Source organism: Triticum aestivum, chromosome 5D (genome assembly GCF_018294505.1).
Source record: "Triticum aestivum cultivar Chinese Spring chromosome 5D, IWGSC CS RefSeq v2.1, whole genome shotgun sequence".
In the NCBI taxonomy this organism is placed as follows: Eukaryota; Viridiplantae; Streptophyta; class Magnoliopsida; order Poales; family Poaceae; genus Triticum; species Triticum aestivum.
Genome location: NC_057808.1, coordinates 561,264,037 through 561,277,943, shown reverse-complemented (window position 1 = coordinate 561,277,943; position 13,907 = coordinate 561,264,037). Strand labels below are relative to the sequence as shown.

The 13,907-nt window shown below is 42.4% G+C and overlaps 1 protein-coding gene and 1 long non-coding RNA gene across 2 annotated transcripts; one reads left to right on the top strand and one right to left on the bottom strand.

The window, feature by feature from the left end:
• Positions 1 to 3,123: 3,123 nt before the first annotated feature.
• LOC123126243 (uncharacterized) lies at positions 3,124 to 4,542 on the top strand. Its single transcript, XR_006461614.1, has 3 exons — positions 3,124 to 3,436; positions 3,520 to 3,932; positions 4,043 to 4,542. It is a non-coding gene; the product is annotated as an uncharacterized lncRNA (long non-coding RNA).
• Positions 4,543 to 5,305: 763 nt separating this feature from the next.
• On the bottom strand, positions 5,306 to 9,291 carry LOC123126242 (ABC transporter G family member 3-like). The gene is made up of 6 exons (XM_044546615.1): positions 9,078 to 9,291; positions 7,325 to 7,356; positions 6,815 to 6,943; positions 6,296 to 6,382; positions 5,856 to 6,128; positions 5,306 to 5,569 (listed from the first exon to the last, which is right to left on the bottom strand). The coding sequence occupies exons 1-6, from the start codon at positions 9,289 to 9,291 to the stop codon at positions 5,306 to 5,308; spliced, it is 999 nt and encodes a 332-aa protein (XP_044402550.1).
• Between the last annotated feature and the right edge of the window lie 4,616 nt (positions 9,292 to 13,907).

Sequence of the window (13,907 nt, the reverse complement as noted above, 5' to 3'; positions counted from 1 at the left end):
TAGGTGTAGTTATCTGCATTGTATAATTTTACGGCGAAAGAATAACCATGCCCGGTCCTTAATTGAACTCTCTTTACCTTCATAGTTTCCATTTTACTGAAACCAACCTTATCCAAGACATACATTCTTGCATGGCAGGGGATACGCTAGTAAAAATAGTAAAAAAAATTAAAATTATAAGTTGAAGCAAAAGAAGCAGAAGTCATGCTTAATTACGAAAAAATACTTCTCGTTGTGACTTACTGTATCCACTTCGAAGGTCTCATCCATCTTGATGCTGAAGTGCCTACCACCAACTAGGTGAGGCCTGTCGCACGGGCCGCGCTGGTCTTCGCAGTATTCGCACTTACCGAAATCCTTTTCTTCGTCAGACATTTCCTATGTTCATAGTTGAAACATTAATTAATTGAAAATCGATCGAAGGCAACTACCAGGAAACTCAACACACACATCGCTATTAATCAATATACAACGGGTTAACTTTAGGTCTGTCAAGTCTTCCTTCCTGAACTCTCATCTCACATATATGGTGGGCACTCCCTCTCTGATATTGCGACAGTCGGTGATGGTTGCTACTCCTCCTTCCCCTAGTGCATAAAAAAGGTATAGCACAAAGAGAAGAAGGAGAAGCTACCCCGACCACAGCAGTTGGCATTCTTCTTCTCTCATATATGGTGGAGACTCTCCCTCACCGATTTTTTGACTGTCATGTATGGAGCCCCGATAGACATAAAGTCAACTCAAAATGTCGTTTAATTCTCTTTCTAGCAAATCTGGGGGACTCGATATTTCCTACATATTCTAGCACAAGTCATGCTTAAATTCACAGAAAAATCCGGTATGACCTTTGCTAAAAATAGGACATATCGAGCGCCCCAAATTTGTCGGAATGGAAATGAATCAACACTCCGGCAAAATACCTAAGGAAGTAAATATGATCACAAGCTTTAACTTAGCAAGTAATCCTTACAATTTCAATACTTAAAGTAATTAAACACAATTTCCTGGCAGCCCCCATCCAACGTTTCTCAAGGACAGCAAAACCCACCATTTAGACCTGCTCACCTACACATATATCTCCTGTGGCCTTGATCCTGAGAAGGAGTAAACAATTAGGATACTTTCGGTAGTCTCAATCAAAAGGTATCATGTCCATGTATTATAGTCTTGTTGTGGACATGGCAACCAAAAGAAACAACCAAGTTGACACATGCTTTGATCAAACGGTATATGTTGGAATTATTTTCTTCCTTTCCTAATATCCAAGCATGCATTGTGTATTTTGGCAAAGAAGTAAATTGTGATTCTAATTCAACCTTCATTTTCTCCTGATCAATATGCCTCATGTTATCGCAAACAGTGACGAGCGAAACGGCCTTAACTTAAACCAGACCAACTTCTTGTATGTAATGGTGGTCGACGGTACAAATAGATCTAGTGTTTGCCATATCATCCTCTCCTCCCTGAAACGAAACCCTCCTCGGTGTCAAGTATATCGTCTCAGCATATGCATCCGCAGAAACTGTCGATGCCAAAAATTCTGCATGTTGAATGTCCACGTCTGCTTTCTCTTGGTCATTGAGTACCTTCACATCAATTGCTTCCAGAGCATGATCACGTCTTTGGCGATCTGCCTTGTATCGCTCCAGGGTATATGAGTCAAGTAGTATAAGTCGACCCTTCCATACCAAAGAAAATTCACCATCATAATGATAACTTAATTGTCTCAAGTCTGTCCAGGGTTTTCCCAACAGTATAGAACTCACATGCATATGCATAGGAAGCACATCACACACGACTAGATCACCATATCCGCATAAAGGGAAACTACTTCGACGGGATGCATGATCTTGATCAAACTTGTCCATCAACCAAAACTCATATGGTTTTGAATGTTCAATCAACGGCAAGTTCAAGGCATCAACTACAGTCTTACTCACAAAATTCATACTGGAATAGCAATTAATTAACATGGCACAACTAGCTGGTCCGACACGCACACGCATAAAGCATTGGTACCAAGGCAAGGCACGCAATAGATCCTTCTCCATCGCTATCACCATTTGCAAACTACAATATTTTCTCATGATAAATAAAAATATCGATCGTAACTGAAAGAAAACAATTTTACCGTGAACAACCTTTGGTCTGAATACCAACTCAGGAAAGCACAACCTCGTCGTGCTACTGATTTGGCCCGATCTTTCACGATACAATGTATTCCTCTGAATTCGGCTGATAAAATCTCCCAATTACGCGAGCAGTACATGTAACCGGAAGATGGGGTAAGGACAACCAACGGACAATCCCTCGCCACATGAAGAACCTCCCGCCAAAGTAGACGTAACCAGCACGCAACCCGTCGGAAACGATAGACCTCGAGCCACGTGTAACTTCCACACCGAAAATTTATACAAAATAAATAACAGCGACACCCGAAGACGGCCGCTCCATTGACGATACACGATGTTGTCTAAAATCCTAAATATAACCTGCTTTTACAAAGAGGGTACCATGACTATATATACCAGTACAGCTAGCCGACTCAAACTTGCCTAATAAGTTGACCAAACAAAAACTTCGTTATCTCTCACTCTCGACCAACACCAAAGGAAGTAAATCTGCTCACAACCTTTAAATTAGCAAGTAATCATTGAAATTTAAATACTTAAAGTAATTAAACATAATTTCCTGGAAGCCCCCATCCAATGTTTCTCAAGGACAGCAAATCTCACCATTTAAACCAGCTCACGAACACATAAATCTCCTATGGCCTTGATCATGAGAAGTAGTAACCAATTAGGATTCTTCCGTTAGTCTCAATCAAAAGGTATCATGTACTTGTATACTCTTGTTGTGGACGTGGCAACCAAAAGAAACAACCTAGTTGACACATGCCTTGATCAAACGTGTATGCGTAGGAATTATTTTCTTTCTTTCTCCAACATCCAAGCATGCACTGTGTATTTTGGCACAGCAGAAAATTATAATTCTAATTCAACCTTTATTTTCCCCTGATCAAGACGCCTCACGTTATCGCAAACAGTGACGAGCGAAATTGCCTTAACTTGAACCAGACCAACGTCTTGTATTCAGGCCCGACCCCGGTGGGGTGTGACCTGTGCACCCGCACAGACCCCCCGTTTCTGGGGCCTCCAAATCTACTTCTCATCTAATCTTTTGGGCCTCTGGAAAAATATCTAACCTATTGGGCTTGTGAGACGCTCGGCCTGGCAACTGGCGGCCTGGCAACTGGCAACCTGGAGCAGCCCCCCGATCTGGAACTGCCTCGTCCAGCGATTGTGGCAATCTTTCCCTCAAAATCAAAAAGAAAAACAAAACAACGATTGATCTATTCGATTCACGGAGAGGAGCGAAGCGACGAGGCGTCTCTTCGTCTGTTCCTGTGTGGCACTGGTGGCCCTCGCCACGGCAGGTTAGGCTTCCTCCAATCCTCCTACCTTTCCTTGCTCAAGAATCTCCTATCCAGCAACTCCGTTCCAACTTCCTACGTTGTAGATCCTTTTCAAGATTCAGGAGGGTAGGAGCAGGCGAGCAGCCGAGCACGAAGGCATACGGCAGGAACGACCGAACAACAGCCGGCAGGGAGGAAAGTCCTGGCCAATCTCCCGATCTCCGAGTTTTTAAGCGTCGTCTCGTCAATAACTAGTGATCCTGTGAGCCCTTTACTTCGAATTTTGATTTCCGCCAGCTATTTCGTTCTTTTAAAGTAGTATTAGACGAGTGCATGTAGGGTTTTTTGTTTTCAGTTGCTGTTCTTTGGGAGTCATGAGGATCTTCCTATATTCAAGTTTGAGAACCTGACAAGCTTTTCTCTGGATGGGTGCCGTATCAACGACGACTTCCTCGGGCTGCGCAAATACCTGTACAACTCGCCTAACCTGCAGAAGCTCACTTTGCGACATTGCAAGGTGCTGCTGCTACTTCTTCCATCAACAACTAATTACCATAACTTGAAACATTCCGTAATATATTGGCATTCCATTCCAAAATATACTCGTAACATTGCACTGCTCAACAGGTCTCGGATTTCCAATCTACAAAGGAGGTGATGAAATGCCGCCAATCATATTCCAAGGGCATGGCGCGTTTCAAGTGCAACAACCTTAGGCTTACTGAAACCATACACCGAGATGGTGATGCTTCTGTCGATCCGTTTGTCAAGTTTTTCAGGGGCGTGCGGAGGAATCTGCCAAACAACAAGATCAAACTCATTCCGCTCAAGAAGAAGAAATAAAAGACTGAACTCGCTATAGTCGATTAGCGGAAGCGTATGGCAATACACTAGGTTTCCTATCATTTGCTGATTTCAGGAAACTAGGTTGCACATGTGTCATCATTTTTACCTTTTTAATAAATTCATCATGAGTCCTTGGCTTTAATTGTGTCGGATGGTTGAGATCGTTTGGATTTCAGCAACTCGTAACTTTTATACTAGTGTAGACTAGGTTCTTGGTTGAAGTGGAAGTGTCACGATCCCCTCGTCTATATATATGGATTTATTTTTCATTTGGGATGGCATTTTCTCATCTTTTATTGATCGTGTATGTCACCGACACCTCTGAGATCATCCTCCGGTGAGATTGTTCTCCACCTACACAGTTAGAACCTTTCATATCTTGACTTTTTTATGCACTTCATATCTTGACTCAGTTATCCACCGTCTCCAACAACATTTATAAGCACGAACAAATTTAAGGAGAAGAGACAATCTGTTATTGCTCAATGACTACTATGCCAAGCTTCATCTCAGGCATGAATAACTACATTCAACATCGTCTACAATGTCACAAATCTACTGACATGGAAATGCATGTTGGCACAACCCAGCACGCGCCGAGCCCTATCATCTACAACACTTGAAGAAAACACCTTCGAGAGAGGATCGCTACTCGACCTTCAATGTAGTCAGATCCAACCAGGAAGATCAAACGTGTGAGAGACAACAAGACAACAAAGGAAGCAATGCTGAGTACCAAAAAGGAATGGACAAGAGAGTAAATCACCAAATCATGGTTCATTTCTTCAATTCTCAAATTAACCATGATAAATACAGTATATATGTTACCCCAATTCTCCTCATGTTTCTCTTCTACTTTGGATGCGTCAGATATGCCTACCTAGGAAGCTATCACACATGTATACATGCATATGAACAGTCACACACCCAAACACACACACACACACACACACACACACACACACACACACACACACACACACACACACACACACGCACAAAGCCTTCTTACAACATCAGCACACTCGGTGGCTCAGGGCTAACTCACTTTGGAGCTGCAATGGTGTGGATGCTGGGCCAGCAGGAGCACCTGCCAAGCCTCACATGTCTCCTCACATCTAGACGAAGCAAAACATACAAGACGACCCAGTAGCCGATCGCCATCAGGAACAAAACAAGGAGATTCATCCACTTGGCACCCGTCGACGATGATATGCCATACAAGCCTCGGACAGCCTGCACGCCGGGTATCGTCCTCGTGGCCCCGACTGCAAATGATGTACTGACATACTCGTTCTGGACCAAGCCCTGCAGCAGTATTGCTTGTTAGCACGCCTGATCCGGTAAAAGCAAGATGAGCATAGGGTTTATGTAGGTTACATAAGATGGCCATATATAACTTACCTGGACGGCATATGTCTGGAATGAAATGTAGGACATCGGATAGTTCCACACGGGCGCTGGTATTGCGTCTTTGATCCGAAAATACCCTGCCACCAGCATCATGATAACTTGAAGTAGCCACGGTTATTTAATAATGTCGGTTCATTCAATATGTGTGCCCACTTGAAAGAAGACCAAGATGGAAGCTCACATATAAGCAAATCAAGGTTAAGATGCACTTGTAAGTCTCAAGCCAGATGTACGCAACAATCATCATGAGCGCTTCGTTCGCCAATAGGCACATAAAGATGGTGATTATAAAGTACATAAGGAAGCTGAACTCATTCCTGAGGCCAATCAAGGAGTAGAAAACCAACGACGACGAAATGGACACCAGAAATAGGAAGGAGACGCTGGATAGGAAGTGGCCTAGTAGGAAAACCAATGTCCCATAATGCCGGTTTGAATCCTCATGGGAATATATCTGCATAGGAGGGAGCATTATGTTACAAACATACCTGATGTTCATATGATTTTGGTGCTTATTGTTTTCACCAACAGAATCCGCGTTGAAATTATTCTACAATTAAAACTATTAGGAAGGAAGTGGCCATAATGTTGCAATTCCATTTTAAAGAAGAAAAACCCGACCTTGATCTCATCAATATGAGCAGGCACTTTGCAAACACTCAGAAGGACAAGAAACGAAACAAACACAAATATCGCAGAAATCCTAACCTGTCAAAACAATGTGACCTTTGAGCATCATCAAATCATAAATGCAGTTAATTACTTGAGAATAAAAATATCTAGTAAATTGAAATGTAATACTGCAGTGACACTGACCACTACAGATGACAATGAATGACCAATATCGATAAATACAGGGCAAGCAGCATATACAAGGCAAGCCTGCTCCAGAAGTACTTCCATTCTCTTGACATAACTCGCAATGATCTCCAAGTGAGAATCCCAATTCTCGCTGCATCACTGCTTTGCCTTTACTTTTCAAGTAAGGGCCTTCGTGCATCACACCATGTAGATAATAGTTTATTCACTATCATGGATATTGCAGTGTCCAATTTCTCAATCTAAAGTATCAGTTGTGTGTTTGTGGAATGGGTGACATAGATGGGATTTTCATTACCCTAGGGTGTAGAGCAGTAGTACCTTGTCAATCAATTTTGCAATCATGGATTCAACAGCAGCAGCTTCAGCCGATGATTTGTATGTTGCTTCTAGTGTCCGGATCGCCACAGCAGTGTCCATGCTCACTGAAGAGAAATCCCCTTGATCATCCTGTTAATAACTACAAAGATTTTTAACTCTCACAAAAAAATCAAAAGACACCTGCAGATTTTTGCACATGGCTATGATTCTGTCGAAGTCTGTATTGATTGCTCTCACGAAGTGTGGTCAGATGGACTTTGCATGATTGGACATGAAAACCCAGCATTTGAGAAGTGCTGTAACAGAACAAGACCAAGTAAGAAAACTCCAGAAGGTAACGGCGCTGGTGCCCCGGCTTTACTCCACCCGCCCCTTGGAGTAGGGCACATGTGCGTCACGATCCAGCCAGCGCACTGTGCCATCCAGGAGCACCTTCCCTTCGATGGCGTTAATGACCTCGGACATGAGCCTGCATCTCTTATATTAATCCCCGGTTACTTCTCTATTTACCTCTCCAGGGTCCAGGCTGTTAATTTTGCTTCCTGCATATGTATTTTTCATTGATATTAGATTGTTCGTGATTCCTCCATGGCTGATGACTCAATTCATAACCGGATGCATAACGTGTGCAAACAGGACACTCTCCCACCAAGTGTATAGACTTTCAAAATGGCCACCTCACACACATAACTCAATTTTATAACATATTTTGGACTTGAATTTTTTTCCATCTGTAATATACGTCACCAGAAGCCCCGCTCTATAATTTGACAACTTTTAGAGTTGGTTTGTTATTTTCGCGGCATTAACTGAATTTCGGGCAAGCAAAAAAGGCGGTAAAGTTCTGTGGCGGGCTATACAGGATGCCCGCCACTCCTGACTTCTTGATTATTATTTTTTTGCGTGGGTGACTGCATTGTGGAAGTGACGAGTACCTTTGTTGCCCGCATTGCAAACATCTTGATATGGAAAATAAAAAATTTGAGAGGGTCATCCCACTATGTTTGTACTGGGTGTATTCCATGACCGCCACTCTAAGACGAAGTAGCAGTGGCGGGTGGGTAGCAACGCCCGCTAGTGGCAGGTTTCAACACGCTAGCAAATTTTGCTAGTCCAGCTATGGCGGTCATTCGGGCGCGCCCGCCACTGCTACACCACCAGCACTGGCGGTGCGCCCTGTCACCCGCCGCTGCTGGTTTTCAAAATTAGTTGTGGCGGGTGTCCGGCTTCGCCCGGCACTAATTTGAGTTCACCTATAAGCCCTTTCCCGGTAGTGGACACTAGCTACGAGATTTGATACAACACACGGGCAACAACCACTGACAATTGCATTAAAAAAAGTAACTGCTAGCCTACTTGGAGCACTCTAGTCTCTCTGTATTGGCATTGTGACGATAACAAACTCTATCCAACAATTTACCAAGCAGTCGGTCATTAAGCAAAAAATAACCAGGATCAAGAGAGCAAACATGAGCATATCTATGCGCAAATGGTGTGTTCCCATCATAGCTAATTGCAACAATTCACAAGCACACAGTCCATATGCAACAGTAAAAATAAAATGAATAACAGAATAATCAAGAAATACAGTGACTGAATTATGAGGATAGCTTTACCAATTTCCGTGGAGAAGAAATTGCTGGGAAAATCCAGCAAATAAACAATCACACGGCTAAAAAAGTTTACACCATCTAAGCAGACAGATCCAAAACTCTCTCTACACCGCTCCAGGGAAAAATAACCAGCTGGGGAAAATCCTCTACCCATTCCTCACATCCCATGACCTAAAGATTTTTTTTTAAAATATTACTCCTTTTATAAAAAAATTCAATAATGTATGACCTAGTTCGTAAATTACAATTATATAACCCCGTCGGCCTTCATTATCCTAGCAAAGAAAAGAAAAGACTAGGATTCCTTTATCAGCTTTATTCAACATTACTCGTTTACTAAGTCATTTAGGCCTTGGCAACTATTAGATGTGGCATCTTTGTTGTTTGCCTTTTATCATAATTACCATGCATTTGACAATAAGTATGAAGCAGGATCAGAAGAAGGGAAGGTAACCGCTGCCAGGTTTCAATGAAGTTTGGATATGCAGTTTCAGTTGGTGTTGTCCTCGTCTTTAGGTCATGGTGTTGTCCTCATCTTTAGTTCAAAAAGCCTAGTAGCGGCGAGCAAGGCTCTCAGGGGCGCCCGCAACTGCCTCTCTGCCACTACTAATATGCCAACAGTGGCGGGCGGCCCCTATCTGGCGACACGCCCCGCGTCGCCCCGATCTGGCTACATGGGGGAAACGCCACCGTCGATGACTCCTGAGCCCGCCTCTCCTTCCCCTCATCTTCCCGCTGCCTGAGGGGACCATCGGCAAAGCTCGCACGGGATCCTATGACGGCGGCGGCCGGGCATCTCATCTCGCGGCAGCTGCTGAGATCTGGGCAGCTCCGCGAGATCCCGACGGCATCTTCCTCGTCCATCGGTGGGGCTGCTCTTGGTCGGCAGCAAGTTGGTCGCTCGTGACCGCATGGTGTTGCGGCGCGGTCGGCGCACGTCCTCAAGCCGTGCTAGTTTGGATCTTTGCCCGTACAAGTCTGCGGACATGTGTGCTGCATGCTGCTGGACACCATGGTGGCCTACTACCATGATGCTTATGGTGGTGGTCCTCGTACTCTTTTTGCTTCATGGAAACGTCCTCCAAGATCGGTCCTCCTCAATCTAGTCACCGACGTGTTCCGAAACTGGTGCTGGAGATTTTGCCCAGGATATCTGGATCGGACAGAATCTAGTCGTGCACGTCCATATCTGCCTACGAGGTTCTGAGGGCATGGTGCGAAGCTCTATTGGTTGATGATACCTTGGGACATGTCGGCTTCTTGATTTCCATGGTGGAGAAAATGATGGAGAAGGTCATGGTGGTCGTGATAGGAGGATCAACTAGACGGACGGAGCCTTGGTGGCGATGGAGTCAGCCAGGTGTCAGATAAGTCTCGGGAGTAGCAGTGATAAGTGGGAGTGGCAGCACTGGCGGATTTCAGTTTTGGTGGTACTCCTCGAGTACCGGTGAAAACCTAAGGTCTGATCTTCATTGGTTGTGTCTGGCGATTGCCTTGCTAGAGGGATTGTTTTGAGAGTGCGGCCTTTCTCCAGGATGAAAACCCAAGATTTTGGATCGGGCAACGACGGCACTTGTGCACTGTTTCCTTCTTGGAGGCATTGTTTTTGGAGACCTTTTATGTATTTCGGTTGTTGTATTAGGTGGTGGTATGTGTGCTGCTGTTGAGAGGAGCCGACCGCTGTGGCAAGATCATTCTTTTTTTCCTTTCTTTTAATTTTCTCCTTTGGTTGTGTGCATCCTGGATGTCTTTGTGACATCTTGTTGGTGCAGAGACTGGGTGTAATTGGTATCTTCGCGATATTAATTGATTCTCCTTCAAAAAAAACAGTGGCGGGCGGCCGCACGCCAGTGGTAGCCCATCTTCACTGGTGGGCAATCACCACTGCCCGCCAGTGGTAGCCCATCTACAGTGGAGCGCTATCACCACCGCCCGTCACAGAAATTTTGTGCAGCAATGGCGGGCCCTTTCCACCGCTCGCCACGGTGTTTGGTGCCCGCCATCTATATCTATACTTATACTAATTAGGCACTTCCAAGAAATTCCCACGTTAATTAGAGAAAATTAGAAAATAGACGCCGTTGATTTAGTGGGTCCGAATTATAACTGTTCAGATCTACTCGGATAAGGTTTTTTTTAAAACGTTAATTAGCGAATGTTTTAGTTTAACCTTAATCCAAAAAAGAACAAATAGAACCTAAATAAGGTTTTCTTTAAACATTAATCAGCGAAGGTTTTAGTTTAATCGTAATCCAAGAAAAGAATAAATAGAACCTAATTTTTTTGTCAAATATATTACAATTCAGATCTATCTAATTAAGCCCCTAAAAATATCTATCTAATTAAACTGTGCATAATCACGACCCGGAGGCAATATCCTCAGGTTACATCAAGTGGGTCGTGGTTGAAGGCTTAATTTCACATATCTCTCTCTTTCACGTCTCTCTCCTATCTCTATCACGTATCTATATTTATACTTACTAATACTAATTAGGCATTTCCAAGAAATTTCCACGTTAATTAGAGAAAATTAGAAAATAGATGCCATTGATTTAGTGGGTCCGAATTATAATGGTTCGGATCTACTCGGATAAGTTTTTTTTAACTTTAATTAGCGAAGGTTTTAGTTTAATCTTAATCCAAAAAAGAACAAATAGAACCTAGATAAGTTTTTTTAAATATTAATCGGCGAAGGTTTTAGTTTAATCGTAATCCGAAAAAGGAATAATTAGAACCTAATTTTTTTGTGAAATATATTACAATTTATATCTATCTAATTAAGCCCCTAAAAAAACCTAAAAAAAGATCTATCTAATTAAACTGTGCATAATCACGACTGGGAGGCAATATCATCACGTTACATCAAGTGGGTCACGGTTGAAGGCTTAATTTCACGTATCTCTCTCTTTTTCACGTCTCTCTCGTATCTCTATCACGTATTTTTCTAATTATTAGAAACACCTTCTTTTTACTGTCCTATCATATTGTTTTTGTGCTAGCTCAATCTCTCACGTTTCTCTCTCTCTCTCTCTCTCTCTCTCTTTCTCTCTCTCTCTTTCTCTCTCTCTCTCTCTTAGGTCTCTCTATTTGGGTAATCAGGCCTTGATATCTCATGCACCTATACAGGGAGGCTTCTTTCTCAAGAATCCGTCCAGACTACAATCACGTCTACGCACGGCCGCATCAAAATTGGATGTAGGCATCAGCACCTGCCGTCCAGTGCACACTCTTTTAATTCTTATTTCTTCCAACCTTTAATGGTTTTTTTTTTATGAACAGATCGCATGTGTTGCATCCCCACCCGCAAGGATTGATCAAGTGCATATTCAGGAGGTTGTGTACGTGCATGTTCAGGGCAAAACAAGTCAGTTTTCTACCTGTGCATGTTGCCGGATGAGCTAGCATGCTAGCTTCTTGCTAGATCGGATCCGAAAGGAATCAAGATAGCTTGCATCATTGCCGTTCAGAGACTGATGTTGTAGGGTAGTATGATCATAGTACTAGCCATCAATTTTCTGTATCACGTGTATTAGCAGCCAGAAGAAATGAATCCTTTTTATATGTGTCAAAGTTAGACAAGTTTACCTGCACGTTTTATGTGTGTCATCCATTGACTAAAAGATATCACATAAAAATTATACTGTTCTATGGCTTGAGTCTTATAAGTTCATTACCATAAGTCATTTGATTTAAATTAAGTGTACATGGCAAATATTTAGGTAAATGAAAATCACATTGCTCAACTATCTGAATTGTGTTGTTTAAATATATTTTAAATAGTTACATGTAAAATAAAAATCACACCATATGCATGAGGAAATAAGCAGTGTATTAGGCGGCTCTACATCCTTCCCAAGTGAAACCGACAAACATATTATTATGATATATGTTTCACGCATGATTTCCTCTTCATGTAGTGAACTTTGAGAAATATAATGTGATATTATGTTATAAAAACATATTACTATTCTGGCTTTAGATTCTAATTTTGTGTAACTTTATGCATACCTCCATTTGTAGATCTCTATGTTTTTAAACTTATATGCTTCACGAACATCTCAATTATAGTGGTTCATATCATAAAAGCATAGTTGTTCATAATATAGATTGATGGAAAATAATACATAACCGGCCCGTGCGAATGCACGGATTGACGACTAGTTGCTATTAATTGATTTCAAATTGATGCTATTGCAGCATATTGCGCCTTGATCACATCATCAAAATGCATGGATACATAAATACTAATTTTAACATTGATCCACATACAACATATACAGACACCACATTACAATGATGTCTTACTAGTAAAAAGTAGTAGTTATAAAGAAAATGTAACAAGTGCATTATAATAACAAACATATATATGGCACTCATCACACATAATTAATGGTTTCACGGGTTGTTTAGGAGTGAAAAGAGTGCCGGGCGATGTTCAACACGTAGTGCGTTAGTAGAAGCCGCACATACTGCATGCATTACTAGCCCATATATATGTTTACCGGGTGGTCCTCGGTGCGTCAGCTTGTGGTCAAGCAGCATTTCAAGGAGGGGGGTGTTGGGGACCTCCCCTAGCCCATACATATACTTGGGCTTGCCCTTGGATATCACACTAGCCGGGTCTGGTTGAGCATCACCGGCTACTACGAGCTACAAGTATAGGGGAGGAAGCAACGAAGAAGGAATCCGCGTAGGATCACGTCATTGGCGGCTCCCCTGGCTTCTCCTACCTTTCTTCCACCCCTCTTCCTCCTCGGTTTCTTGAACTTCTATGAGCAATTCCCCTGTATAAATTCTTGTAACCCAAATTGGTGTTCGAGAGGAGTGAATCCATGCGGTACTCTAACAATTTCATAGCCTAATAGATTTAATAGGAATCATATATACTAAAAGAGTAACTTACCTACAACACAAGTAAAGATCGTGGAATAATTCTCTTCTTTATCTTTAAAAGGGCTACGTGGGTTATCGTGGGAGTTACTTGATTTACTTATACAACCAAACACTTGGTAGAAACGATAATTATATGATGTGCATATAGGAATACTTCGAGTGTGGATTTTTAGTACCCCCATACCAGCGTACCATATATCTAAACCATTCAGTTTGCATCAAGATTCGTGTTATCCTTATATGAAAAAAATCTCTTTTTTGTTTCTTCCAAACAAGAGAACATTTGACCTTTCCAGATGAACTATACACAAGTAGGTGCAACCTGAACTTTGCCTTGGTAGATATGTGATTTTTCCAAACGAGTCTTTTTCATAACCAAATGGTGGGCGTACAACATAAATGCATTGGATGCACAACATGGTAATATGTAATATGTTGAGTGAAGGGAATAGTAGCAAATTAAACACGGTATCAAATGCTAAGTCGAGGCACTCGCACGCAATACATGCATGCAGCCTGACCGGCATCGACTTATTGTACATAGAGCAGCTAATATAACAATGGCAACGCAGGCACGCTCATCGACA